This window comes from Thalia democratica, chromosome 2 (genome assembly GCF_965202585.1).
Source record: "Thalia democratica chromosome 2, ktThaDemo2.hap1.1, whole genome shotgun sequence".
In the NCBI taxonomy this organism is placed as follows: Eukaryota; Metazoa; Chordata; class Thaliacea; order Salpida; family Salpidae; genus Thalia; species Thalia democratica.
The window spans coordinates 107,828,035-107,855,575 of NC_139166.1; the positions used below are offsets into that span (position 1 = coordinate 107,828,035).

Here is a 27,541-nt window from a genome sequence, read left to right on the forward strand (position 1 = left end):
TTTGTAATAACTTAACAGTTTAAAAAATACTGTGTTATAAAACACATTTTAATTGATACATTAAAAACATGAACATGAAATTTTGGATTATGTTGTTTAAATCAAGTAGTTTTAAATTAATTAACTAACATTTATATCTTATTCTGTTACAAAAAAAAATCTTGTAGGTTTTAATCTAGTAAGGTTAAGCTTGTATATAATAAAAAAAGTTTACTTCATTATTCTTGAGTTCTTTTTATTTATCAACTATTTAACTTAATTATTGAAAATATTATTTTTAATAAATATTATCATTACACAAGGGAACGGATATTAAGTGATGACAAAATATCTGATATTTAATGAGATGATGTTTTAAATTATATTATTTAAAATAAATAAACAATGCAAAATAGTTTTTTATTACAAAAACATACAAACGAATATTGACTCGGAAATTTTTTGAACGAAATTTACAAACTGCATTTTTAATAAAATTTTAAAACATTTACACTCTAAACTAAAGACTTTTTTTTACAAAACTAAATAACACTTGACATAAAAACATAAAAGTTTATATGATTAATTAATTTTAACGCTAAAAAGCGCTTTAGACAAGAAAAATCAAATATCAGTAAAAAGGAATTTTCTATTCAGAAAAATAATTGCACAAAAATATTTGTGGCAAAATAAATAGAAGTAGAAATTAGGATATTATATCTAATTTTTATCTTTGGGATTTTAACTGATTTTTTAAATGCTTAAAACTTTGCACTTTAGATTAAAAGAAAAAGGCAAAAATGCTACAACGAATCAACAAAAAAATATTTAATTGTTGTTTTGAAATCTAGTTCCACAGAAATTACATTAAGATTAAAAAAAAATTAAAAATTGTTTTAAAAATTACAGCATTAATTCAATACACTTTGTCAATTTTAATTCATAAAAAAAAACTTTTTCTTACTAAAATCCAACCCAGTCTGAGCACCATGTCTTTATTTCATCACGACGCCACATTTGAACGCCTCATCACATTATGACGTCACTCATCGTGTTATGACGTCACATACGTAGAACGGACACGTCACAGGATCTCGTTGAACATTTGAATTAATGTTTTGAGACCCGTGATGTAACCGTTGTCGGGCCCTTCGTGAACGTAGAGCTCCTAATAAAAATAATATTTAGATTAATCTTTAAATAGAGCTCTACGTTGGATGTTAGTTTCTCATAAAATTCTTTATTTTTATATATTAACAAATCTATAAACATATTTACAATCTGCTTCTTATACATCATTAAGGCTTTTTAGAAAAAAAACTAAAATGTTTTTAGTGAAATTTGAAAGTAATAGTAATTAAAATTTAGTTAAAAGTGTCATCAAAATAATAAAAGTAATTAAAATGCAGCTAAATGTCTGCACCAACATAATTTTTAGTTTTCTACTCTGTACATTTTAATAAACATAAATAACCAATTTTAAGTATAAAACAAAACACAGTTTGTTAATTTAAAAAATACAAAATCAATTGGGTTTGTAAAAATGCCATTGTGTAAGATTAACTTAAATAATAATAAAAAAACTTTTAATTAAAACAACATAAACTTAAACAAACCTTTTTAGATTTCTGACTGTCTTTTTTACTGATCTTTCTGTTGGTTGACTTAGCAAAATCGACCATTCTCGTCTCAACGTTTGGAGGGAAATTTTTGGCGGTTTGAGTGCAGCCATCATAGATGATCAGCAGAGAGGAAGAGTAGAATCTGTACGACCTGAGTTCTTCCAGGGACCTCTTCATCTCAGCTAGTCTGGAGAAGATTTATTTTTATACAACAGTGATAATTAAAAAGATGTTTATTTTTTTTTAATTGATTTAAGTTGGGCTGTCAGAATTACAGTAAAGTGACATGCTTGCATTTTTTGTTATTAAAGGGCTGAGGTTTAACATATGTACAACAAATACTGTAAGGTTTATAAGTTGGGGTTTTGTTCATGCAAAAATGTCACTCCAGGCAAATCTGACAAACTTCGAATTAAGTGGATCTTTTTTTTTTGGTATTTAGGTGTCAGATTTCAAGTGAAATTACCTGACTTTTGTGACGTATGAGTGACTTTTATGACGTAAGAGAGCTCTTAAAGATCTTTGTGTCGTCAGATCAAATAGTCTCTCGCACCTTACAACAATTATGACCTCATATCGGCGTATTATGATGTCACTACATCGTCTTATTATTACGTCACAATTACTTTCAGCCTAAGCTGTGAAAATTGCAAGGAAAATTGTTCATTTAAAATTCAAAAAGTACAGCTTTAAAACAATTAAAAAAACCTTTATACCTGTAAAATGCTTATTATGCAGATTTATAAAAGCTGAAAACAATCATTTTTTAAACTAAACTATCAATTAGAAAAAACAAAACTACTAGCTAACCTGTCAATGATAGTTTGTATGATCTGATTCCTGTTTGTTTTCTTGATGAAGAATTCCTCATCAAGAGCTTTCAACAGAGCACTCCGGTCGAGTGTTCGACCGAAGTATTTATCGCGACAGTGGTAACAATCATCTGTCGCGTTGTACACCTGAAAATAAAAATATTGTAAAAAGTTGTGTTTTACACTTACAATAATATTATTACTTTATTTACAGTTGTATTGTACACCTACGAACATTAAAACTTATTAAATTTAATACACAAATTTGTGTTACAAATTCTTTTTCAGCAAAATTTAGAAGCACAAACACAAATTAGAATTAAAGCAAATACGAACAGCTTTTATCAATTTTCAGAATAGCTGTTTCTTTTTAATAAATTTACTAGTTTTCAAAACAACTATTTAACTTTTTTTAATTTTGTGTCAATGTGTAATAATTGTGCAGAATGAAATATTTATCGCCCGGGCAAACTAATGAGTTTTTCATGATTATAATAACTTTTTTTGTTAATACAGCTAAATAAAAGCTTAATAGTTCACACGACTTACGGTAATTTTGCAAGCTAAACTAGCCTAAAAAACCTGAATTTAGTTTTAATAATTATATCGTAATACTTTGTATATTGTATAAGTTCTTACTTACATTAAATTTTTATTGTTTAACATAAATTTGACTATAAAACAACAAACTTGAAACGAACACAAAATAGTTGTTTTTATTTTAAACATAATTTGTTCTGCTTTATTTCTAAAGTGCACGGTTTTACTAATTTCACAAACTATGTAATAAAAACTGTAGATGACATGGAATCGAATTGGTATTTCAAACGGAATATTTCATAGAATAAAGTATTTGTTGGAAATAATTAATTTTAAGTACTTTAATACACTTTTTTGTGGAGAGTTTATGTATATTTAACCAAACTTTAAAAACACAGGTGAGTTTCGTCATTAATTATTAAAACTTTAACTTGACTGTAGTAGGAAAAAAATTAGTTTAAGCACAAAATATTAAGTAATCTTTTTGAAATAATAATTTCATGAAAATAATTTAAAACTATTTCAAATATAAAGTAATAACTGGTTTTCGAACAAATTTTGAAGCTTATTAAAAAATTTCTTAAGGAAATATTCTTAAATTACAATACAAACTGTAACATTCTGATATTTTATTTTGTAATTAAAAGAGTATTTTTTCTAGGTATAAAAAAATAACAACAGAGTTTGTTGAACATATAGCAGTAATTATACATAAAATCCTCACATAACAACGATTTATTAACTACTATTTGCACATATTAAACAACCACCTTGAATATTTCATTACCTTTATAAAATTTTTACAATGTTTGAGGCAATAAAATTAACACATTAACATTTCGTAATGTTTGATTAACAACGTTTTTTTAACTTTTAATCCTGCGTGCAAACCAAACACTTCATTTATAATAATTTGGAATTATTTCGGTTGCAGCCAAAATTGATGTTATGATCAAAGTGAAACAAAATGTTTCAAATATTTTAATTTTGCTCATGATTCATATGAAACAAATAAACTTGATATATGAGAATAAGCATAATAATCATTTATAATAATTGGAATTGTTTCAGTTAGTTTTATGACAAAATTGATTTTATGACCAAGATAAAATTTAAAATATTTCAAGAATATTTGTTCAGATTTTATTATTTCTGCTAAACAGTTAAACTTAATAAATGAGAATAAGCTTTAGTTGTTTGAACATATTCAACAATAAATAAAATTTCATAAATATTTATTTAGATGTAGAATCCACGTTAGTTTATTTTAGATATTTCAGAAATGAGGATTTTTCAAAAAAAAAAATTAAACAATCACGATATTATTAACAACAATAGCTATTTTTGTTTAAATGTAAGTTAAATTATTTATTGTTTTTGATGAGCTATTTTGTGGTTAAAATAACTTGTTCTAAAAAATAAATAGTTATACAGTTCTGTAGACAATAAAACTCTTGCTTTAGCTTTACAATTTTGACAGAATATAAATAAAGATTAAAATTAAATAACCTAAAATTTATTCTCATTATAACTTAGTGAAAATGGCGACATTTTTTGATATTTAGTAAAAAGAAACAATTATCTAACTCCAATTTTAGTTAATCTTTATGACATTTAGTTAATTCTCATTATTTAAATTTCTACAAAAAGTATTAACTTATATCCTAAATAATCCCTATTAAAGTTCATCTAATACACATACTCTACAAAAGAAGATTAAAAAGAATTAAATATTGACATTTATTATATACGTAATAAATAATACAAAGAATTAAGTGTGATTACAATTTCCAATATAATAACGTAATTGTAATAAAATTTACTAAAATTGAGATTAGTTTTAATAATGGTTTATTTCTGTTAGGTTCAAATAAATTAAGAGATTATACTTAAAGCTTTATATCATCATTATGATGACTTGCATATATTTTAATAAAGAACAATTGTACATCAAATAAAGCAAATATATTGTTTAATAAACTGCATAAGTAACTTGTATATACTTATAAAATAATACAGATTAATATTATAAATAACTCTAATTGACTAGTAGTTTTTCACTATGATAAATTTACAAAAGTAAAAATCAAAACTCTTATAAAGCAAAATATACGCTTTTATTGGGTAAATATTTTTGTTATCTTAAAATCTTAAATAAATTAATTGAATGCGTTAAATTTTATGCAGAAAAATTAAACTGTAGTTAACATATTTTAAAAACAAAATATAGCCATTTATATATAAAAGGTTAGTTATAAAAAGCTAACAAAAACATCAAACTATTAATAACAAATATTTTTTAATAAAAAATTTGAATAACACTACCACTGACTAAACTTATTTATTATAGTTATAAAAACATTTTAAACAGGCATAAAACATTTTTAGTAAATGCTGTAATATTTCTTTGTTTTAAAAATAAAATCACAAAATAATAAATAAAATGTCAATAGTGATTTATCAACAAGTTATTATATGCATTGATCAATAACTTGGCAAAATTATTAAACACCCAATTAATATTAACCTGTAGTTGACATTTCACTAATCTTCTTACATTATTAGTGTTAAATACGTAATTTTAAAAACTATTTTGTAAGTGTCATGAAGTTGATATTTTTTTGGCAAATAAAACGTCTAATTAAACAAACTGTTAACCTGTATATTACTGTATAACTTTGTAAAGATTTTAATGTGACAAGGTGTTAGATCGATAAATAAATAGTTGATGTTATTGAACATATCACAAATACTTTTTTTGTGATTAAATTTAAATTTTTAATTTGTTTATGGATTACTCATTTTTGAACTTAAAATTTACTGAAAATAACTTGATATGCAATTCATTTCAGTATTTTGGTAAATAAACAAATAAATTATTAACTGATAAAATTTAAACACTGAGGACTAGAGAAAATTATCGTTTGAGCAAAAATTATAACAAATAAAAACAGTACTTACATAAAAGCCTTAAATTAACAAAAAAAAACAGGATTAATCATCAGTTTATTTAATTTTAAAAGACGCAAACGTTTTTACTAACTACTTAAAAATCGAACTTTAGTATTGAGAATTAAACTTTCTGGTAAAAACAAGCTTTAATTAAAATAAAACTACGTCTAAGACAGTTTGAGTGTTTTGAAAACACTTAAAAGACAAATTAAGTGTTAAGAAAAGTGAGAAAAAAACACACTTGACTTTGAAAAGAACTTTATTCATTGAAAAAATTTAAAAATTGCACACTAATAAGATGTGGTCAAATTTTACTAATGAACTTAAAGTATAGGAAGTTATTTGATATTCATTGAGGACTATTTATTGAAAAACTTATCTATTATTAACGTATATATGGCCCAATGGAAAATTTGTATTGAAAAACAACTATGCTTTCAGAATTAAGTTCGAATATCAATCGAACATTTGTTTTAAAATAAATGCTTAAGTTCTAATTAGTTAGAAATGTGCTGTTATAAAAAAAATTAACATTTTTTAAGGTATTAAACTTGTTGTATCAAAATATATTACATAATTACTATGATTGCTTCATTTGTGAATGTTTGATAAAATAATAAAATATACTAAACTTATACTGTAAATAACCAAATTTAAAACCTAATATATAAGTATATATATCCATTTATTTTATCTTATTTTATAAAAATAAATTTTAATTTAAAAATTGTTAAAAACAACATTTAAAATTTTCTTTATAATTCAACTATCTAAAATAAATATATGAATAATTAATTAGCATTTCTAGATATTTAGAAGATTTACATAAATGTTTAATTGAAATGAAAATAAATTTTATTTATATATAAGCTTAATTGAGTAAACAATGCTAACGAAATCAATACACAATATGTAAATCGGATATTTATATTCTAATTCTACAAATAATTTTATTTCTCATAAATATTGTAAATTTAAGTTAGAATAAACTAAACAATTTCAAAAAAATTATTCTAAAAAAATAAACTAGTTACAATATGGATATTTTAAAGTATGGATATTTTGTTAATTTAAAGCTTATAACTGAACTTAACAAAACATTAATTAAAAAAAATGAAAAACTAACCTAGAAATTTAATAATTAAGAATTTGCAATAAAAATTAATATTTAGTTTTGAATCGAGGTACATTGTAGTTCAAAAAGGTTATGTTGTATTAAGCAAATAAATATTTAATAATAAATCGATTGAAAATAGATTAATCCTTGTTAAAAATATTTATGTAAACAAAGTTGTTTATTTTTCAACCTAAATTCATCCCATATTGAACAAACTAAAATGTTTTTTTGTTGAATAGTTAAAACTTTAATGAAGTTTTAAAGAATTTTAATAACTTTAAAATACATTCATTACTGGTTAAACATTTAGATTAAAATAATATAAACTAATTTTAAACAAATTTATTCTAAGTAAATATTTTGTACGATTTCCAGTAAAATAAATTTGTTAACTATACTAAACAATATTGCATAATTTATTTATTTACCTCAATTTTTCTAGATAAAATTAGTGGTGTAAAGTCTGTTTTAAAATGAAATTAATGTGTAATTAAGATAAAGGTTGATAAAACTTATTAAAAAAATTTCAAAGGTAATATTTGCAATTGAAAATTTTATAACAAGTGTTACTGTACATTTTGTAAAGTTAAAAACTCAAAATGATGATAACTAAAAAAAAGTGATCAAATATTAGTAAAATAACTTATAAATAAGGATCAATTTGAAACTGTGTATAAATAGTGGTAACTTAAATGTTATGACATTTAACACAACATATTATAAAGTTCAAATAACGCAATTGAAAGTCTACAAAATACACCAATATACCATTATTAATGCATATTAAAGATTAAAAGAATTAAATTGTGGTATTTTGCAATTGTTTTTAATTCGATTAGGGACACAAATAGATTAAAAATGAAACTGGCATTTAGAAATGTTTTATGGCATTGGTCAAGCCTTGAAATTTCAGATTAAAAGTCTTAAAAGATTGGTGGAATGTTTGAAACTTAATTGATTAAGTGTGTTTTATTTACTATTGCATTAAAGTTCATAATGTTATTATCAGATATAAAACAAACTTAAATTTTTAAAAGAATTCATATCATTAAAAATAAATGCAATGAAAAAGTAAAAACAATTAAAATTGTAATATATAATACAAAACAACAAAAATATTTTAAAAGTATATTTAAAATACAAAATATTTTAGTTTTGAATTCAAATACCACTATTTCAAATACGCACTCAATATTAATTTTGAAGACATAAAGTTATAAAGATGTCAGTAAAGATTTATAAATTGAATTATTTGCTGAATCACTAATTCACTTTAATTAAAATTTGGCATATTATGAAATTTTCAATTAAATTCAATAAATGACCCTAATTGACATTTTGTTTTTACTGTAAATATTTAAAATTTAAACTTTAACTACACATATAATAACTTATTTTACTTCATTATTTTTAAAACTTACTGAAATTAACTTTTTTTATAACTATGAATAAATTTTAATAAACTAAACTGTAAAAATACAAGAAAAAAAAAACTAAACTTATCCTAAGTGTTGTTATAAAAACAGTTGTTTAAAACTCAAACTCTTTAAAACAACAAACAAATACTTTTGGTTTAACAGCAAAGAAAACATTAAAAATTCAAATTAAAAAAACTTAAGTGAAAGTTTTGTTACTACTAAAATACTTTATTCAAAGTTTGTCAAAGAAATTTATAAAACAAAGAAACTATTTATAACCGTTATACTAAATCTTATATACAACCTTATATAGTGTTTAACAGAAAAAAAATATATATAACAAAAAACAAGTTTGTACAAATAATGTAAATATTAAGCTTTATTTTTTATTTTAATAAAAGTGTATAAATATTTAAAGTAACTTAGATATAAATATGAAACACCAACTACTACAGATTATACTTAAGTAGCATGATAAACAGAACACAATTATATAAATGCTAATAGAAACTACAGACTACTTAAGTGTACAAAAATAAATATCTTGTTGAAACCACTACAGTAAGATTGTTAACTTGCTAATAATAAGGTTAATTCATATATGCCAAATTTTCTTGCATTACAATATCAAAAAACATACTAAATTAGATTGCATTTAAACGTTTCTTAAGTTCCAAGACCTTTGAATTTTCTTAAGTTTAGTTTGAAAAAATACGATAAAAATTATTAATAAACAATATGTTTACATTAGTGGTCATTAATTACTGTTGGTATTAATAAACAGTGTTAACAAAAATAAACTGAACAAATTCAACCAAAAACTAATAATTCATTTAGTTTAATTCGAAACTATATTTTAATCCACTAATTAAAAACTAATAACCTATAAGATAAAATTTAAGCTAAATCATAAAATATTAAATAGAGGAAGTATGAATAAATCATAAATATAAAAATAAAACATGTGGCATATGTGTAACATGTATTTATAACAAAACGACATATTGAAATTTGAGTTATCATTATGCTATAATCAAGCGTATTTAATTTAAGAAGTAAAATCTACAAAGTTTTAATAATAAAATAATTTATATTCAAATGTAAAGGTTAATATAAAAATTTAACAAAAATATTTGGAAAACGCTATATATTAATTTGAAGTTTAGTATAAGTTACTTCAATAGATTAAATTGTAGCTTTAAATGCGTAAAAATTAAAAGAAATATTTTTAAACAAATAATTTTCATGGAAACTCAATTTATAAAAACTTTCTAATCACTTTTCTTTTTGTGAGTAAAATAAATCAATTAAAGTTTTCGTTCAAAATTTATGAAAGTTACGTGCCAAGTATAATTTATTTAAATTTTAAATAATGAAGTAAAACAAATGTTTTTATTATGAATCTAATGTATTAATAAATCATTAAAACACTAGAAAAAAGTTTTTGAAAGTTTTATTCTGGTGTAAACGCTTGTTTTAAAAATCCATAAACTTTTAAAAATACCCAAAACATTAACAAACTAGTTGTTATTATTTTTCACACATATAAAAGCTGTTCAAAACAAACTTATAGACTTTTAAAAACTATTTTTTTATTTCAATGGTTATCACAATATACAACATCCAATTCACAAAAAAAAACACTTGAAATCAACACTACATTTTAACAAAGTATTTAACCACTCATATATTTATAAGAACACTAATAACAATACAAATACTTAATACTTATAGTACTGAATATACACACTTATATACCACGAAAACGGACAACAAATAACTTTGTGGTTATCGAAGTTTAAGTACAGCAACCATTGAAATAATATTGCGTATTTTATTTTTCATCACAATTTCAGGTTTTTTAGTGATTTTGTTCAAAACTCCAGGTTTTTTTCAAAATTTCTCAAATTCCAGGTTTTTTTAGCCTAAATTGCAAATTCAAGGTTTTTTGGCAACCCTGCATGTAGCTGTTTTCCTGAGAAAAAGTTCAAAAAAAGTAAAAATTAAAACAGTTCCTCAGTTTAGTAGAAGACTAATAATAGTTCTTAATTTTTTTATAAATAAAAGTTACTGAGTAATTTTTTTTTCACACATTGGTGTGATAATTAGCAAAAAGTACTTTTTATTTTAAATACTATCAAAACCTTACCTACACCTTTAAAAACTAGCTATTCTTACACAACTATATTTAGTAAATAAAATAAATTAGTAATATTTTAATTGCATGTATAAAACAACATTTTAAATTATATAGGTATAGGAAATGATAACACTCTTTCAAAAACAAATTACATACCTGGATACTTTACAATCTGAAATCTAGTTTTTTATTTCTATTTATGACAATTCTATTTTCATTTGGAAACCTGTATATAACACAATCTGAAACCTAGTTTTTAATTTTTATTTATGGCAATTGTTTTTCATTAATTTTTTCTTTATAAACCTGCATATCACACCACCTAAAAGTCTTTTTATGTTTTTTCTATACAAAATGTACATAATATTTTTTTTATAAACCTGCATTGCAAAAAGTCTGACAATTAGTTTTTATTTATGACAACCAAATTTTATTTCTTTTTAAACCTAATTATCACAAAATTTGAAACCTAGCTTTTTCTATCAAAAATTTACATAACTTTATTAATTTTTTTTATAAACCTGCATACAACACAATTTGAAACCTAGTTTTTTTTATGACAAATATATTTTTTAAATCTCCTTACATACCTGCATCCCACATAGCCTCACTCCCAATTTCTTCGTGGTCGTCTGCTCGCACTTGACCTGGTGTCTCTTCTTCTTATCATCTCCATCGTAATCGCCGTGGACCCTTGTCCCCATTTTCAGATCGAGTATGCACGGCTTCTTGAATTTGCTGGTGACGTTTTCCAACAGGATACACTCTGAAATATAAATAATTAATTGGAATTAATTGGAGTTACAAATGCATAACATTTTATTTTAATTTTCTAAAGTTTTCTTGAAGTTACTGGTGAAATTTTTTAGACACATTCTGTGTAGTTAAACATGATTTTATTTTTTAAATATTTAGTGTCAATAAGTTTAAAGTTTCTTATATTTACTGGCAACATTCATTACTAGGAAACATTCTGTTACAGAAGTCATAACAAAATAAAACAATAAATTTTGTTAAATTAGAGTTTTTTTATTAATTTTTTAACTTCAAGTAAATATTTTTCTAGTAATCTCTAAAAAGTGATTATTAAAATATCAACCATAACAACGTCATATTGGTTTAAATAAATTAATTAGACTAAGATATAAAGGAAAAAACAACACATGAATAACTGTTTTTTTTTATTAACTTTAAATTACGGTAAACTGTCACTATAAATTAGGATTGGTTAAAGATTTTTGGAGTTTTTCTGATAAGATTTACTTCAGCTTTAAACCAATTTTATTTTAAGAATTCTACTAAATATGTAACAAGTACGAAGTATTTATATTAGTTGAAATCAGATGTTCAAAATTTGTGGTCAATTATAATGAATAAATATTTTATAAATAGAGTTTCAGTCGATTGTCGTAACTTAAATGGAATATTTTAAATTATTTACTGAAAATTAATTGTTATAAACGAATATTTTATAAATAGAGTTTCAGTCGATTGTCGTAACTTAAATAGCATATTTTGAGTTATTTACTGAAAATTAATTGTTATAAACTGTTCTACAGGAAAAACCCAATACCAAGCTATAAATATATGAATGAAAACAAATATATTCGAACATTTTGTATCTAAATTTTATACAAAAAATTTTAATTTGAAATTAATCATAAAAAGACTCATCAAACATTTAAACTAAAGAAAACATATGTTAAATCAACGTATTAAAGTTTTTTTAAATAACTTTTTTTTTATACCAAATCAATTAATATTTACATTTTATAGATTTTGAAAAGAAAAATAAGAAACATTTTTTTTAACTAATAAACAAATATCAGACTAATTAATTAAAGTTTAATACTTAATGCTTACAGTTTACCTAAACTTTAATAAATTGCTAAAAATTCAAGTTTTTAGTAAAATATTAGTAAGAAAAATATAATTTTTTTATAATTTTGTATGGAAAAAAACAGTTAGACTATTTATTTAAGCAATATGTCAAACAAATTAAATCGTTTACGTATATACATTATACGTTGTTTAAAAATTTTATTTTGGAGAAAATTTCAAATATTTTACGATGATTTATTTGATTTTTGTAAAATATTAAAATCCTTACGTATATTGTAGAATTTTTTTTAAAGTTGCAAACTAATTTCGATACTTTTATTTTATTTTGTAAAACAAGATTAAAATTATTTCAAGTACTTTTGTATAATTCAAAAATTAAACTTTAAGTTTTTATGTCTAATTAAACCCTTATACCAAAATAAATTTATAAGCTGTTGAATTAAAATACTTTTATCGATGAATATAACAACGTAACCAAAAAAAATACAACTATTTTCATTAAATCAAGTAACTTAACTTAATAAGTTTATTTATATAACTTGTAATGTTAATTTTTGTAACCCAAATACTATTAAGCTATGATTAAAAACAAATATAACTTTATTTCGTAATGTATGAGTAATAAGTTCAAACTTAACTTAATCTATTTGAAGTGGTCTGTTTATTTAATAAGAAACAAAATAACAAAACATGTGGTTTTAAATTATAATAAATTCCAAAAACAAATAAGTTTTACAAAGTATAATATAAACAAATAACTTGTATTTAACCGTCGCACGAATATTAATTGTTTTATTTTTTATTTTTTGATTATTTACTAACATTCAAAAGTTAATACTTTTAAAAGACAATTTTTTTTTAGAGAATAAATAACAAACTGGTTGTTATACTATCTAACCTTTTTTCTAATAAACTATTTTTATAGGAATTAAAAAATAAATAAAACAATGAACTCTATTAACAAAGATAATTTAATTATTTTTTATGTAAAAAACTAAGTAATTAATACAAATATTTGTTTTTGAAAAACAACATAAAAAACCCAAAAAGGTTTAAAAAAAACTTTTAGATATTTTTTAGAACATTTGCTAGCCTAAATAAAAATTGTTTTTTGGAAAAAGTTAAAAAACAAAAATAAACTTAATTGAACTTTATAAATATCGATTATATTAATATACCGAATACTGAATATATTTAAAACATTGTTACTAGTTATTTTTATTCTAAAAAATCTAACAAACTCATTTTAATTAAATTCACTTAGATTTAATTGAAGTAAAAACTAACTTTTGAATATTACAAACACTCTTATTCGTTTATACTGTGTTGTTTGCTGAAATTAAAGAAAAATGTAAATATTAAGTTTAATCTGTTGAATGATTTATTTTTATGAGACATATATTTTTAAATATACAAAAAAATACTATAAAAACAAAACATAAAATTCAGACTAGAGATAACAAGATTTACTAAAAATTAATTACAGAAAAAATTCAAAAGTTTAAAATCAAAAACAACTGATTTTGATTTTAAAAATTAATCAAATTCAAGTATTAAAAGAATTATTGTTGCAAAAAAAGGTTGTATTATTAATAAGTTCATCTATTACCTCGTCCTTACACCAAACTTTTTAAGCGCTTTTTTTTCGTTCAATAAACAATATATATATATATATATATATATATATATATATATATATATAATACTTAAACCCTATCAAGTATAAATAAGATTATAAGAACTTTAAAATGTCAAATAAAGTTTATAACTAAAAGTATTGCATTTATTAAACAAACAAAAATATAAATCATAAAAGAACCATTATAACGAAAAAAGGCGTATAATGTATTTACAAAACTAAGTAAGTTCAATGAAAACCGCAATTGATTAGCACAATTGTTAAACAGTCGTTCTATTGACAAACTACAAACTGGTTACTGATAAAAACCTTATTGTATTGATTACAAATACTTTTATACTTACAATATTTTGCAATCGAAAATTTTTAAATGTAAAATGCAAATATTTTATAATGTATACAAATACTTTTTACTGATACAGTAAGTAAAAATATCATTAAATAATGAAACACTTACTAAATATCTTAATTCAAATTACTTATTACTTATAATTTTTACTAAAGTATTTCTAGTTACTGTAATAAAGAGCTAAATTACAAACACTAAATGCTCAAATACAAAATTGCATTTAAAAAAAAACCATTATTATTAAATCTTACCTCTAGAATACTAAATACTTTTAAAACCATGTAAACGTATAAATTATGTTAGAAACGTAAATACCAAAGTTTATGACGTTTAACGAGATCTAAAATCGCAAAAAAAAACTAAAACTTTTTGAAATTTGCACATAAAACAAATTGAAAAGGTTAAATAATTGATTTCAGTGTTTTTAAATGACTCTTTTGTAAAACTTCAAAACTAAATGTCAACTAAGTTTTTTTTCTAATTAATTTATTTAACTTTACATTAAACACATGTTTATTGTAGATAAAAGAATATTACAGTAATAAATTTGTTTTTGTACTAAGTCTCTAAAAATTAAATGTTTCTTAGGAAACAAAATACATTAAAACTAAAATCACTTACAAAAGATTTTTCTTCAAAGCCATGAACGACTAAAGTAACAATTTATTTAGTGTTAAGTTATTTTTAAACTTATTAACAAAACGTTATAATTGTCAATCAAGTTGTTATAAGTGTGAAATACTACAGAGACGATGTTCAATTAGTAGGTACAAAGTTCCACTATGAATTGGCTAGACGAGTAGAATTTAGTAAAGATTTTTCTTTTGTTTAACGGCTTACACTAGCTTAAATGTTTTTTATACTTTGATTTCACAGTTAAACAAAACAATTAAGTTTAATGCTCGATCTAGACTTTATGATTATAGTTTCAATAACTATTTTATTCCATTTTTTTTTTGAGTTTATATACACTCAATAGTTATACAACTAAAGGTTAAAAGACTATTTAATAAGATCAACTGTAAAATAAATTTAAAAGATTTTCATCAAATTTTTTGATCTCAGTTTAGTCATTATAGTACTTTAAAAATTTAGGAATTATCTGTATTAATTAGAGCAGCTATGGCTTATTCACTTAATCTACACTCAGTTTTTTCATTGTTATTTATTTTAATTCTGCTAATAACAATTAACAGAAACTAGATTTAACTGGTCAATAGATAAAAGGAACAAATCAATTAACAATGAAACAATTAAATTGCGAAGTAAATACGTCATTTAGTTTGTAGATTACAAGTTTACATTGTAAAGTATAAGAAAACAAAAATCTTTTGTTTTCTTCAATTATTTAAAAACAATTGCATAAAGTTTCAAAAAGCTAAACTAAATGGACTACTTTATTAAGTAAATATGACATTTTTAATTTAATTTACCCTATAATTTTAAATCAATTTATTTAAATTTGTTAACATTAAATAAAAACTAAATTTTTATTTTGTAGTTAACTAAACTCATTTTCTTTATCAAACTAATCTAATTTTTTTCTAATTTACTTAAATGTACAACTTTAAATGTATTATAAGCTTTAAAAAATTTTAAGTATGTAAAAATTACTTTTAATACTAATATTTTAAAACATATACCTTTTAACTCATTTGCAAGAGAATTTTAAAAACTTAAGAAACTCTTTTAAATTCCAACAATTTTCTCAAATCGAAGCAAAGTGCGTAATTACAAAGGAAACTTCCATTTGATGAATTTAGTTTCTAATTGAAACTGACAATAATCTATTTAAAAAGCTCGCTAAAGGTCGGAAAATTAATTAAAAGGTTGAAAAAGTAATTTATCTTTGTAAAACACGGAACTTTTTTCAAGGTTTTTTGATCTTGTACCTTTAAAGTTTAATTAATTTACGATCAAAAGTTTTTCCAATTTAAATCAAGTAACACCTTTATATACGTTGTTTTACACAGGATTTAAAGTTTTTAATTACTGATTAAACTTTAAACTTTTATATGTTTTACCAATTAAAAATTAAAGTTTAAGTTTATCAACTATGAAGACGACAAAAAAAACATTTTTATAACTTTTATTGTTTAACAACTTTAATCTAATCTAATTTCTCAAACAATAAATTACCTTAAACCTTGGAAGTTGTTGATAAACATAATTATTATTTAAACTTGCTTTAAGCTTGATTTTTTATTTAAAAAGTTAAAAAAGTTACAGAATTAAACCAAACAACTTTAATTTTTGTAATGAGTTTTCAATCTTAAAACTTTCAATGACCAAGTTTAGATGAAAGTTTTAAGCTGTAAAAACGTTTTTAAAACAGTTTTTAGAATTCAATAAAATATTGTAAAACTTGTCTCAGTTTTAAATTTAATTTGGAAGTTAAAAATACATTTAATTTCATTGAATGTCAAATTTTTTTACATTATTTATAACGTATGTCGGATTTAAAAGGATTTATTCTATATTTAAAGCCTTAAATGTGCAGTATAAACTTTTAAATAAGAAACTTTATAAATTATTTGTCTGTAATATCGGACATTATATTTCGTTAAACTTTATAAACTAATATTATTTTCACTTACTCTATTCTTGCTAACGAAAATATTTAGTTACCAATAAACGCATAAATTCAAATTTCGTTGCAAATTATTCATAATAAGAATTGTAAAATAAATGTGAACAGAATTCTTTTTGAATAAGATTTTTATTTTAACTGATGATCTCATTAATTTTAACTATTTATTAAGTCAAAATTTATTTTATTAATTAATTCACAACTCAATAAATTTGTAAATGTAAAATAAGTAAAAGTTCATCCAATTAAAATTCAAAAAACTACTAAAAGTGTTATATTACTATTTAACTAGTAATACATTTTGCTTCAAACCACACATAGTATTTACTACAGCAACAATGGCTTCATTGTAGTAATTCATTTATAACAATTGCAGCAAAACCCACAAATATTCAAACTTAAAATATTTTTAAAATTCATTATTAAACAGTGTTTTCGCAAAAATCACGTCTAGTTTTATTAGATATCAGAGAATAAGTAGCATATTTCAAATACATCAAACTATGTATGTACGTTGTTTTTATTTTTTTTAGTTTTAATTACCTATTTTCTAAATTTTATTCCTTTAAAAAATTGCAGATTTTAAATACTTTAAGTTTGACCAAATTTGTGCTTTTACTATTTAATTTACAAACTGTATAGTTAATACAGTTTGTTTATTCAATAAAATTTAATTGAAATCTTTCGAATTTTTGTATAAAGAAAAAATATTGTATTTGACTCAAAGAAAAAATTCTTGGAACTGAAAATAATATATAAGCAACTTCAAACTATCTTTATAAAATAAAAGTTAATGAAATTGTTTAAAAAATATATCAGTGCAGTTAATAAAATTAGGCTTTGTAATTGAAAAATTAGACTCAACAAAAAAAATTAACAGTTTTCGTTCACATAAACACAACTAAGAATTTTATTAGACAACTGTTTTATTGCAATAAATAAAACTTAATGAGTACAAATGTACAATATACAATATATAAATTATAATAAACAAACTAACTGTGTATCTTTCAATTTTATTAGATAACTGTTTTATTGCAATAAATAAAACTTAATAAATGAGTACAAATATACAACATGTAATGTATAAATTATAATAAATAAACTAACTATGTATTTTCTGCTGGTTCTGAAGAATTTTTCTCAACCCTTCTCTTTGTACTTTGTAGATCCACGGATTCACAGATGTGTTGTTAATTGGACAGGATTGTCTATATAATAATTAAATAAATTAATATATATTATTTGTAGATCCAAGGATTAACTGAAGTGTTATTAATTGGGCATGATTGTCTATAAAATAATTAAATTAATATATATATATATTAAATATATATATATAAAATAATTATTTTAATTATTATATATTATTGTAAATTTACACTGATTTATAGATAATAGGGTATTATTTGTAAATTCACCAAAATGTATTGTTAATTTCACGAATAGTGTGCTGTTAATTGGACAGGATTGTCTATAAAATAATTTTGGAAATATATTAAATTTGTAAATTCACGAAGTATGTGTTGTTGAGATTTAAGTATGTGTAGTTAATTGGGCAAGATTTTCTAGAATATAATCAAATAAATTAATATATATTATTGTTAATTCACACTGATTTATAGATAATTGGGCATAATGCTTAATTATAAAACATATCAGTAAAATAAATTCAAACTTTAAGCGTTTTAATAAAAAAGTCAGTTGCTTGGTATTAAAGTTAAAAAAAATTGGTTATTAATTTTCAGTAATAAATTAAACTTTTTGAATTTTAAGCAAAAAACTAAATACTAATAAAAATTATGACTCATTGCAGCAAAAGTACAACTTTTGCTATCATACAAACTTTATTTCTTAAAAAAATTATGCAAGTTTTAAAAAAAATAAACAAACTTGATAAAGAAAACTTTATAAAAAGTTAGTTTAAACTGTTTTATTTTATTGAACTCCTTTTGCTTAACATTAGTTAATTTTTTAAATTAAATGAATTGTAACAACTGTAAAACGGTCAAACAAAAAATCAATTGTATGAAGTAAACTTGTGGTCAGAATTTATTTTATTGTTTTACATCACTGTCTGAAGGAGATTTTCTTTTGTTTTAAATTACAATGTAAAAAGCTTGTCGCAAGTAAATGACGTAGTAACTTTGTAATTTAATTGTTTCATTGTTAATTGATTTATTCCTTTTATCTATTGACTTTTTTGGTAAGATTGCTTTTTAAATTATTACCCCATCTTTATGCAAAATGATAACTTATTATAACTAGTCAACTTTAGTACTTGGGTAGTTTAAATAATTTGTAATGTAAAATAGTTTATTGCAATATCATTTATGACGCACTAAACTCGTAATAATGTAACTGTTTGGTTGTTAATGGACTGGTTATTTTCTCATATAAACTTATGTTCATCAATATATTTCATAAACTTTATTTAAATATATTGCCTTAAACTTCAACGTTTATCCTTTTACAGGCTCATTTACTAATTAACTAAATCAACCGAAAAAATAAACTATATATTCCGAATTAGACAATAAAATTAATTATTTTTAATTTAATATCTAAATTCTGTCAATTTGTTCAAAAATAAATTGTATGCTTGAATATACTTCAAGAGTTATTATGATTTCTAGAAAAGGAAGTTTTATCACAAAACTAAAGTACAAACAATTTTTTTGAACTTCAAAAAATAAAGTTAAGAGTAAAATAAACTATATATTTGTTTTTTATTTAATTTAATTGTATATACTGGTGAACTTCTTGTGAATAATAACTAAAAACTATTTCTCTAATTTCAAAATCCTCTGTCTTTGAAAATTGCATGAGTAATATTTAATCTACAAACATCACTAAACATATTATATTAAAATTTGAGTATAAATTAATATTATGTATAAAATAAAAAATATTGCATTTTTACAAAAATTGTGAAATTACACATTATGACGAACCTCATTCGCTCGATTATTACGTTCCTGTTAATTGTTACGTCATCAAGATCGTCTGTCGACAGCAGGGGCGGCAGAACTCCTTCATCATTCTGCTGTGATGTCATAATATTGATTAGTGACGTAATAGTAAAAAGGGAGTGGTTTTTATATAAACATTTGTAAATGTCAGGCGAACTCGGATAACAGATGTTATTTCATAAAAAGTTTTGTTTAATATTATTTGTCAAAAAGTTTTGTTTAATACTATTTGACAAAACAAAAACTTTTGTTATTTTGTTTAACATTTGTGTTGTGGTATAAACTTTGAAACTTATTCCTGTTTAAAAGTTTTTGTTATTCTTAGTGACAAAAAGCTTATTTCTGCTTTAAACCTTTTTGTTATACCTTGTTTGCTTTATGGTTTAGTTGTAGCAAATAAAATATTGTGATTTTGTAGTGATTTCATATTTATACAACTAGTTTTGATATTTTGAAAAGTATTATGGTGGGGTTTTCAATTATGCATTAAAATTCTTATTTGAAATTTTGTTCAAAACATTTGAGTTTTCTTCATAAAATAAAAAGTAGAAAATGTTTAACTGCAAAACTAAATTTTAATGTTGAACTGTATTGCTTTTTAAAGTGACTAATTTAGTTTTTAAATTAGGTTGTAACTTTATTTTATTACTCTAAAAACAACTACAACTATTTTTAAGTTATGTTTTTTTGTGTATTACTAAATAATAAATAATATAAAACTTTATATTATGGTACAACTATAGGTTTATTCGTGATAAATTCTTGTTAAACAAATATTAAGTTGAAGTATTTAATGTAAATACATTCTAAAAATTAATTATGAAATAATAACAAGTCAAATGTTTATACAACTCATAGTTTTTGAGTTCTTACATGAATTCGTGACATAGTTAATACATGATTTAGTTTAAATATTTAAAATAAATTCAAAACACTGATAAATACAAACAAATAAAGTATATCTTATTACTTATAAACCTCATGCACTATACTATATCAATTCAACTAGAACTTTTTCCAATATAAAAATAAACTTTTTTTTAATTCCTTTAAACTTAAAAGGGAAGTAAAACATATGATTTCTCAAATGATGTCATAATTAATCTTTTGTCAGCAAATGTAAAGAATTCTACGCGTATGACATATTCTATTTGTGGGAATAATATTATCATGTGATTTTATACGGAATTTGAAGTGGAATTCGACGACCAATGATATCGTTGCGATACGCTTCATTTATTTTTAGTTGCCATACAACTTTTAATGCTGCAAAAATTTACATTTTTCTGTGGATTAGTTTTGTAACTACAACAATTTTTTTTTTGTGTACAAATTCTTGTTTTGTAAATTGGGATTATATAGTGCAAAAGGTCATTTAGATTCAACGAACAACTAAAAATACAAGTGAAAACTACTACTAATTAATAAAAGAGGTACTTTAATATTATTTTGCTTTTTACACAATTAACTTTGATAAAGTAGTTATAAAAAAACTAACAAGTTAGTTTAAGCTGTTAATTGAGTCATTTAAAACAAAATACACATAGTGAGTTTTATTATTTAAAAATAACACTTAGTAAACTTTTAATTACTGCTTAACAAAAAATGTGGTTCAAAAACAAAAGTATATCAATTTAAAGTTAATTGAGTTTTGTTTTCAACTTAAATTGAGTTTTTTTATAACAGCTGAACTGAAATGAACTTTTGAGCAACTTATAAATTTTATGCATAAATATTTAATGAATATCTTTTGTATTATTTATTACATGTAGTTGCACTTTCATATCAATTCAATAAAGCATACTACAATTTTGTGGTTAAATTTAAAAACAAAAAGTATTATATTTACTTACTTCAACTTACATTTTAAAAAATACAGTAATTGTCAAATTCATTAATTAAAATTTTTAATGCATATAACCATTTTTAAATAAACAAAACTATAAATACTTTTTAATCATTTAGGTAATAGTAATAACCAATAATTTTGCTTAAAAACTTCAGCTTTTTATTATAAAGACTATAAATATTTTTTACCAACACAGCATAATTTTTATGCATTTTTGGTACTTAGTTGCAAAATTAAATTAATCTAAAAACACCTAATAGTTTTAATAATTTTTTTGTTCTTATTTTAAAAATAAATATGTACAGCATAAAAACTAATACACAATAATCTAGTATCAATGGTTATAAATTATTGTATTAAAACATGTAATACAAAAATTGCAAAACTTTATTAGAAAAGTGTACTGCGTAAACTTAAACCAATGGAAATTTATGCTTCAGTGAACTTTAGGTATCTTACATGTATACGTAATGTCTATATTCTACAAAATTCACATTTTTCTATATCGTGTTTTTTGCAATTCATAAAGTATTTTTATAAATACTCATGTTGATTAACATATTATTTACAGTAAATATTAGCTTTAAAATCATTACTTTAACTTTAAATAATTTTATAAATTAGTTTTGACATTTAATGCTATGTGAAAATTGTTTACATACTTAATGCTTAACTCAATCTAAGTAGTAGTTTATGACTTAAAAATTTAAGTAATTCTTATACAAAATACACTAGTCAAAACAACTTATAAAAAACTAATAAAAATTACTAAATAAACAAACTTTAATTATTTTTCAAACAAAAAATAGATTATATAAATGTTTAATTAACTTTGTGTAAAAAATATTATTAATAGTAAAACGTATCGAATTTAAAGGCTAAAAATATACACTTTTAATATCTAACACAAATAACATTTTATTTTTCAACATTAATTATTGATTAGGGTACTGAGGTACAAAAAACAACATAAATATGTTTTGGAAAATAAATTAGAATTTGTTATGAAGCACAACTTAATTCAACTTAAGTAAACGTTTTTGGTATTAAATAATAACAACGAAAAATATAAACTGTTACTGAATAAAAAGTGTATTATTAGCAAGAAATTTATTATAAACATTTTTGTTCATGCTTTATATTGGTAAAATTTTTTTAAAACTTAGAGAGATAAATAATATAAATTAAAATATTATTAAACAATAACACAAAGAGTTATTGTAGTAAAAGTTAAACTATTGACATTATAACATTACACTACAAATATTTAATAAACAGAAAAATCACATACATTTCAACTAAATCTCATGTAAAATCTAAATAATTGTAATTTTTAAACTTAATTGATTTAAAAAATATATATATTTTTCTGAGAATTATAGAATACAAGTTACTTCAAAAAGTTTACTGAGTAATAAAACTTTTTATATTTCAGTCTATTAGTGAATTTATATTGTTTTTAAACTACCAAAAAAAATTTTTATTGATTAAACATATGCTAAATTTTCGAAAATTTTTACTTATTTCTGATAAAACAATCATGAAAAACTTATCACTGTTTTATCAGCTATACAGGGGAAATTTCGCATGTCGTAAAAAGTATGACTATATAATAATAAATGAATTTAGTCACAACTGTTTGTCACAAGTTATATAAATACAAATCAACATCATGTTTAAATATTAAAAAAAAATTTGATCAATATTTTATAGTAATCTATAAAAAAACAATTATTTATCTCTAAAAAGTATGTAGTTTAATTTGTTTTTTAAATTAGAACGTAAAAAACTAAAAACTTAAAAAAAGGTTTATAAAATAAATACTACATATTCTTTACATTATTTTTACAACTTAGAAAAAGAGTTGAACTCTTAAAATCCAGTTTAATATTACTTCAATGAAATCAGAAAAAAACGGAATAAATTAATTAATAAGAAAATTGTTGATAAATTATGTCGTAATATAAAAGAAAATTAAAGAAATTTTGTACGAAACCAAAAAGTAAAAATTAATTTTAATTTAAAAATTTTAACCCAAGCATAGTTTCAAAAGTTTTATTTTATTAGAAATAGTTTTATTCGCAAAAAATTACTAATTTGTAAAAATATTTAACTTTGATTGGTATAAAATATGTCAAATAATTTTAATATTTATGTTTTAATATTTGTATTTTGAAATTTTATCTATTCTTATTATTCATTAACTTACGACAGCTAAAGTTATAACTCAAAAAGTACATTTTATTTATCAATTTTATAAAAATTGCTACCATTTGAGTAAATAGTGTTTTTAAAATAGTATTCGTAATTTAAAATCATAAAATACTAAACGATAATAAATTTTTCAAATAAAAAAATTACAAAAACAAACATTTTATCTTAATGTATTTACATTAAGGAAGGAACTTTAGATTCTTGAAAAATAAAGCATTCAAATCTAGAACTTAAACTAGAATCTTAAAACAAAACACTTCTAAAAAAATGTCAATTCAAAATTAATGTCAAAACATTTAAAAACTGTAAAACATATTTCCTGATTATATATTTATTAAATATTATGTTTTCTGGTTATAAAACGATCATGAAATAAATTATTAATCAATCATTTTATATATGTAAACTATTTCATTAATTTTTAATTTGTGCTGTATTGATTTATTTGGTTAAATACTTAATTCTACTTACATAATTTTTTGAATAATCATAAAACCTAAGGGAAAAATATTATAGAAAACATTGCCAAATTTTATTCAATAAAGTAACGATACTTTATTTTTTGAAAAACAATAATTATAAAACATTATACATTTTGAATATAAAAATAAATGGTTGTAAATAAAAAAACACAAATAGCAAAATAAGATAATTTTTATAAAAATAATAAAATAAAGTTACTTCCTGTGTATAATACTAATAAATATAATTCTATAGATAGTATGAAACTCTATAACCATGATAAATTTTAACAGTAGTGTTATCAAAAACTCTAAAAGCTTATAAAGCATGTGAAACTAATTTACTAACCTTTATTTATTGAAACAATATACAGGTAACAAAAGAATTCTAAAAAAGTTTTAAAAATATCTTCAAAAGTGTAAGTTTCACACAACTTTTTTTCCAGAATATGATATTTTGGTTTTATTTGGTTTTGTGAACTTAATGTGTACTTATTTTACATTTTGAATAAATCTCTAGTTTATGCAATACTATATTTTAAGTTTTTCAATTTTTAGGTAGCTTTATTAGAGAAATATTTATTAGAATAGACGTGTGTAAATATAAACCACATACTTGACTAGTTAAACATATTATAATGTAACAAACAATACTTTATTTTTAACTTTATTTTTTCACTTGAAAATACTATAAATTACAAAATACTTCAAACTAAATAACAAACCATGTCATTATATTATATATCATATTGTTCGCTTGGATATATTGTAAATTTAAAAACATAAACCTTATAAACTATCATACAAAAATAAAACAAACCATTTCGATATTTTCAATGTCATCTTCTTTACTGGGATATGCTGTTAGTTCTAATAACCCGTCTTTTGTTTCTTCAACATTCACATTTACAATACCTGTAAAATAAAATTAAATATATTAACTATAGCTATAAAACATATTCTTAAATATAAACTATACCTGTTAAACATATTTTTAATATCAACTATACCTAAAAGATACATTTTAATATTAACTATACATATACAACATATTTTCAATACCAACTATACCTAAAAGATACATTTTAATATTAGCTATACATATACAACATATTTTCAATATCAACTATACCTATAAAATATATTTATAATATTAACTATAACTATAAAACATTTTTTAATACATTAACTATACCTATAAGATACATTTTAATATTCGCTATACATATACAACATATTTTTAATATCAACTATACCTGTTAAACATATTTCTAATATTAACTATACCTATAAAACATTTTGTAAACAACAATTATACCTATAAGATACATTTTAATATTAGCTATACCTATAAAACATATTTTCAATATCAACTATACCTATAAGATACATTTTAATATTAGCTATACATATACAACATATTCTTAATATTAACTATACATATAAGATACATTTTTAATATTAACTATACATATAAAATATATTTTCAATATTAACTATAACTATAAAACATTTTTTAATACATTAACTATACCTATAAAAAAATTAATATCAACTATACCTATAAAATATTGTTTTAATATTGACTTTATTTATACAGAATTTTTTTTTAATATATTAACTTTACCTATAAAAAATACTTTTAATATTAACAATTACTACAAAATATATTTTTAAAATTAACAATAACTATAAAATATATTTTTAATATTAAATATACTTATAAAATAATTTTCTTAATGTTAACTATATACCTATAAACATAATAAGTGAATTTATATATCTTGAAAGTATTCAAGTTTTCAAGCAAAGTTTGATTAAATTTTGTTTAAATTTGATTTTTGTCAATTGAAAAAATATTTGTTGTTTCATGATTTCCTGCAATATCAAAAACATTTGATTTAATTAACTTAGTTTGTTTAAATGAGATAATGGCACAATTATTAAATGATTTTTGATTTTTTTTAAAGTTTCATAAAACTTTAGCAAAACAAAGTTTTTGAAAAAACCAATTTATAATGAACTTCAAGTATGACTTGCTAATGTAAATGATAAACATTACAATTAACGAAACGATGTTAAAATACTTACATATATAACTGAAAAAAACTACTTAATGAATTGTTCAGTAATAAACTAATAAGTACTATTTAGTTTCTTCAACAAACCAACCTTTAAATCTTGGAGTGAACTGCTTTATGTTGTTTGGTAGGGATTTGTAAAACCTTAATTCTCTGTAATTAACTGGTTTACAGACCGTTGTTTTGTCTAAACTTAAAATTGCCGCCCTGCCTGATACCTGAATATAATAAATAAGTGTTTAAAACACAGCAAAGTTATGTAAATATTTGATATATAAACAAAGTTTTGTTTTTAGTTATAATTGTAATTACAGAGTTTTTTTTTATCATTTTTGTGTTACTCAGTTTAAAAATTAGCTTTCAAATTTAATATGTACAAATTAATAACTGTTTTTGATTCTCTTTTACCTTTAACTACTAACATAATTCAGTAATTAATATATTGATTTTAAACTTTTACAAAAGTAGGTAAGTCTTTTTTAACAAAAAATATAATTAAGATTTTTCGGACTTTAAAATTAAAAAATTATGTTTTTTCAAATTTAATTGACAAAAATTACATAATAAGAAAAACTGTTAATTATATTTTAAGATGTTTAGTTTAATTAACTACAAAAGATCAAAAAAATATTGACTAACTTTTTACAAAAGAACAAAACATTTAAGAAGTTAATTTTTTCGTTCAAACAACAAGATGAGTATTGAAATACAACAAAAAAATAAACAAAAACCACAGAAATAAGTTACCAAACAATAATTTACAAAAACAAGCATTTGTTTATAAAGTACACGAATAACTAACTTGATGTAGAAAAGGTTGAAGTACGATTCCTTCATTACATTGGTGGTCCTCTGGATGAAAATTGTTTGTTGAAATCTTGTCTTTACTGAATTGTTGGTTCATAATAACCATTATGAGATATTTATATTAACTGCTACAAACAGATGTTACTTAATTAGGCTT

The 27,541-nt window shown here is 21.4% G+C and overlaps 1 protein-coding gene across 2 annotated transcripts; it reads right to left on the reverse strand.

Annotated features, from left to right (window-relative positions):
- Positions 1 to 667: 667 nt before the first annotated feature.
- On the reverse strand, positions 668 to 27,541 carry LOC145829186 (inositol hexakisphosphate kinase 1-like). Of its 2 annotated transcripts, none has more exons than XM_082936914.1 (9): positions 27,380 to 27,541; positions 26,669 to 26,795; positions 25,317 to 25,411; positions 19,955 to 20,043; positions 18,111 to 18,211; positions 11,171 to 11,346; positions 2,412 to 2,560; positions 1,596 to 1,788; positions 668 to 1,147 (listed from the first exon to the last, which is right to left on the reverse strand). In XM_082936914.1, exons 1-9 carry the CDS (start codon positions 27,488 to 27,490, stop codon positions 1,064 to 1,066), a joined length of 1,125 nt encoding a protein of 374 aa, XP_082793040.1. In that variant the 5' UTR covers positions 27,491 to 27,541; the 3' UTR covers positions 668 to 1,063. The 2 variants fall into 2 exon arrangements, with proteins under 2 accessions (XP_082793040.1, XP_082793038.1); XM_082936912.1 differs by having other exon boundaries at positions 669 to 1,147; positions 19,955 to 20,046.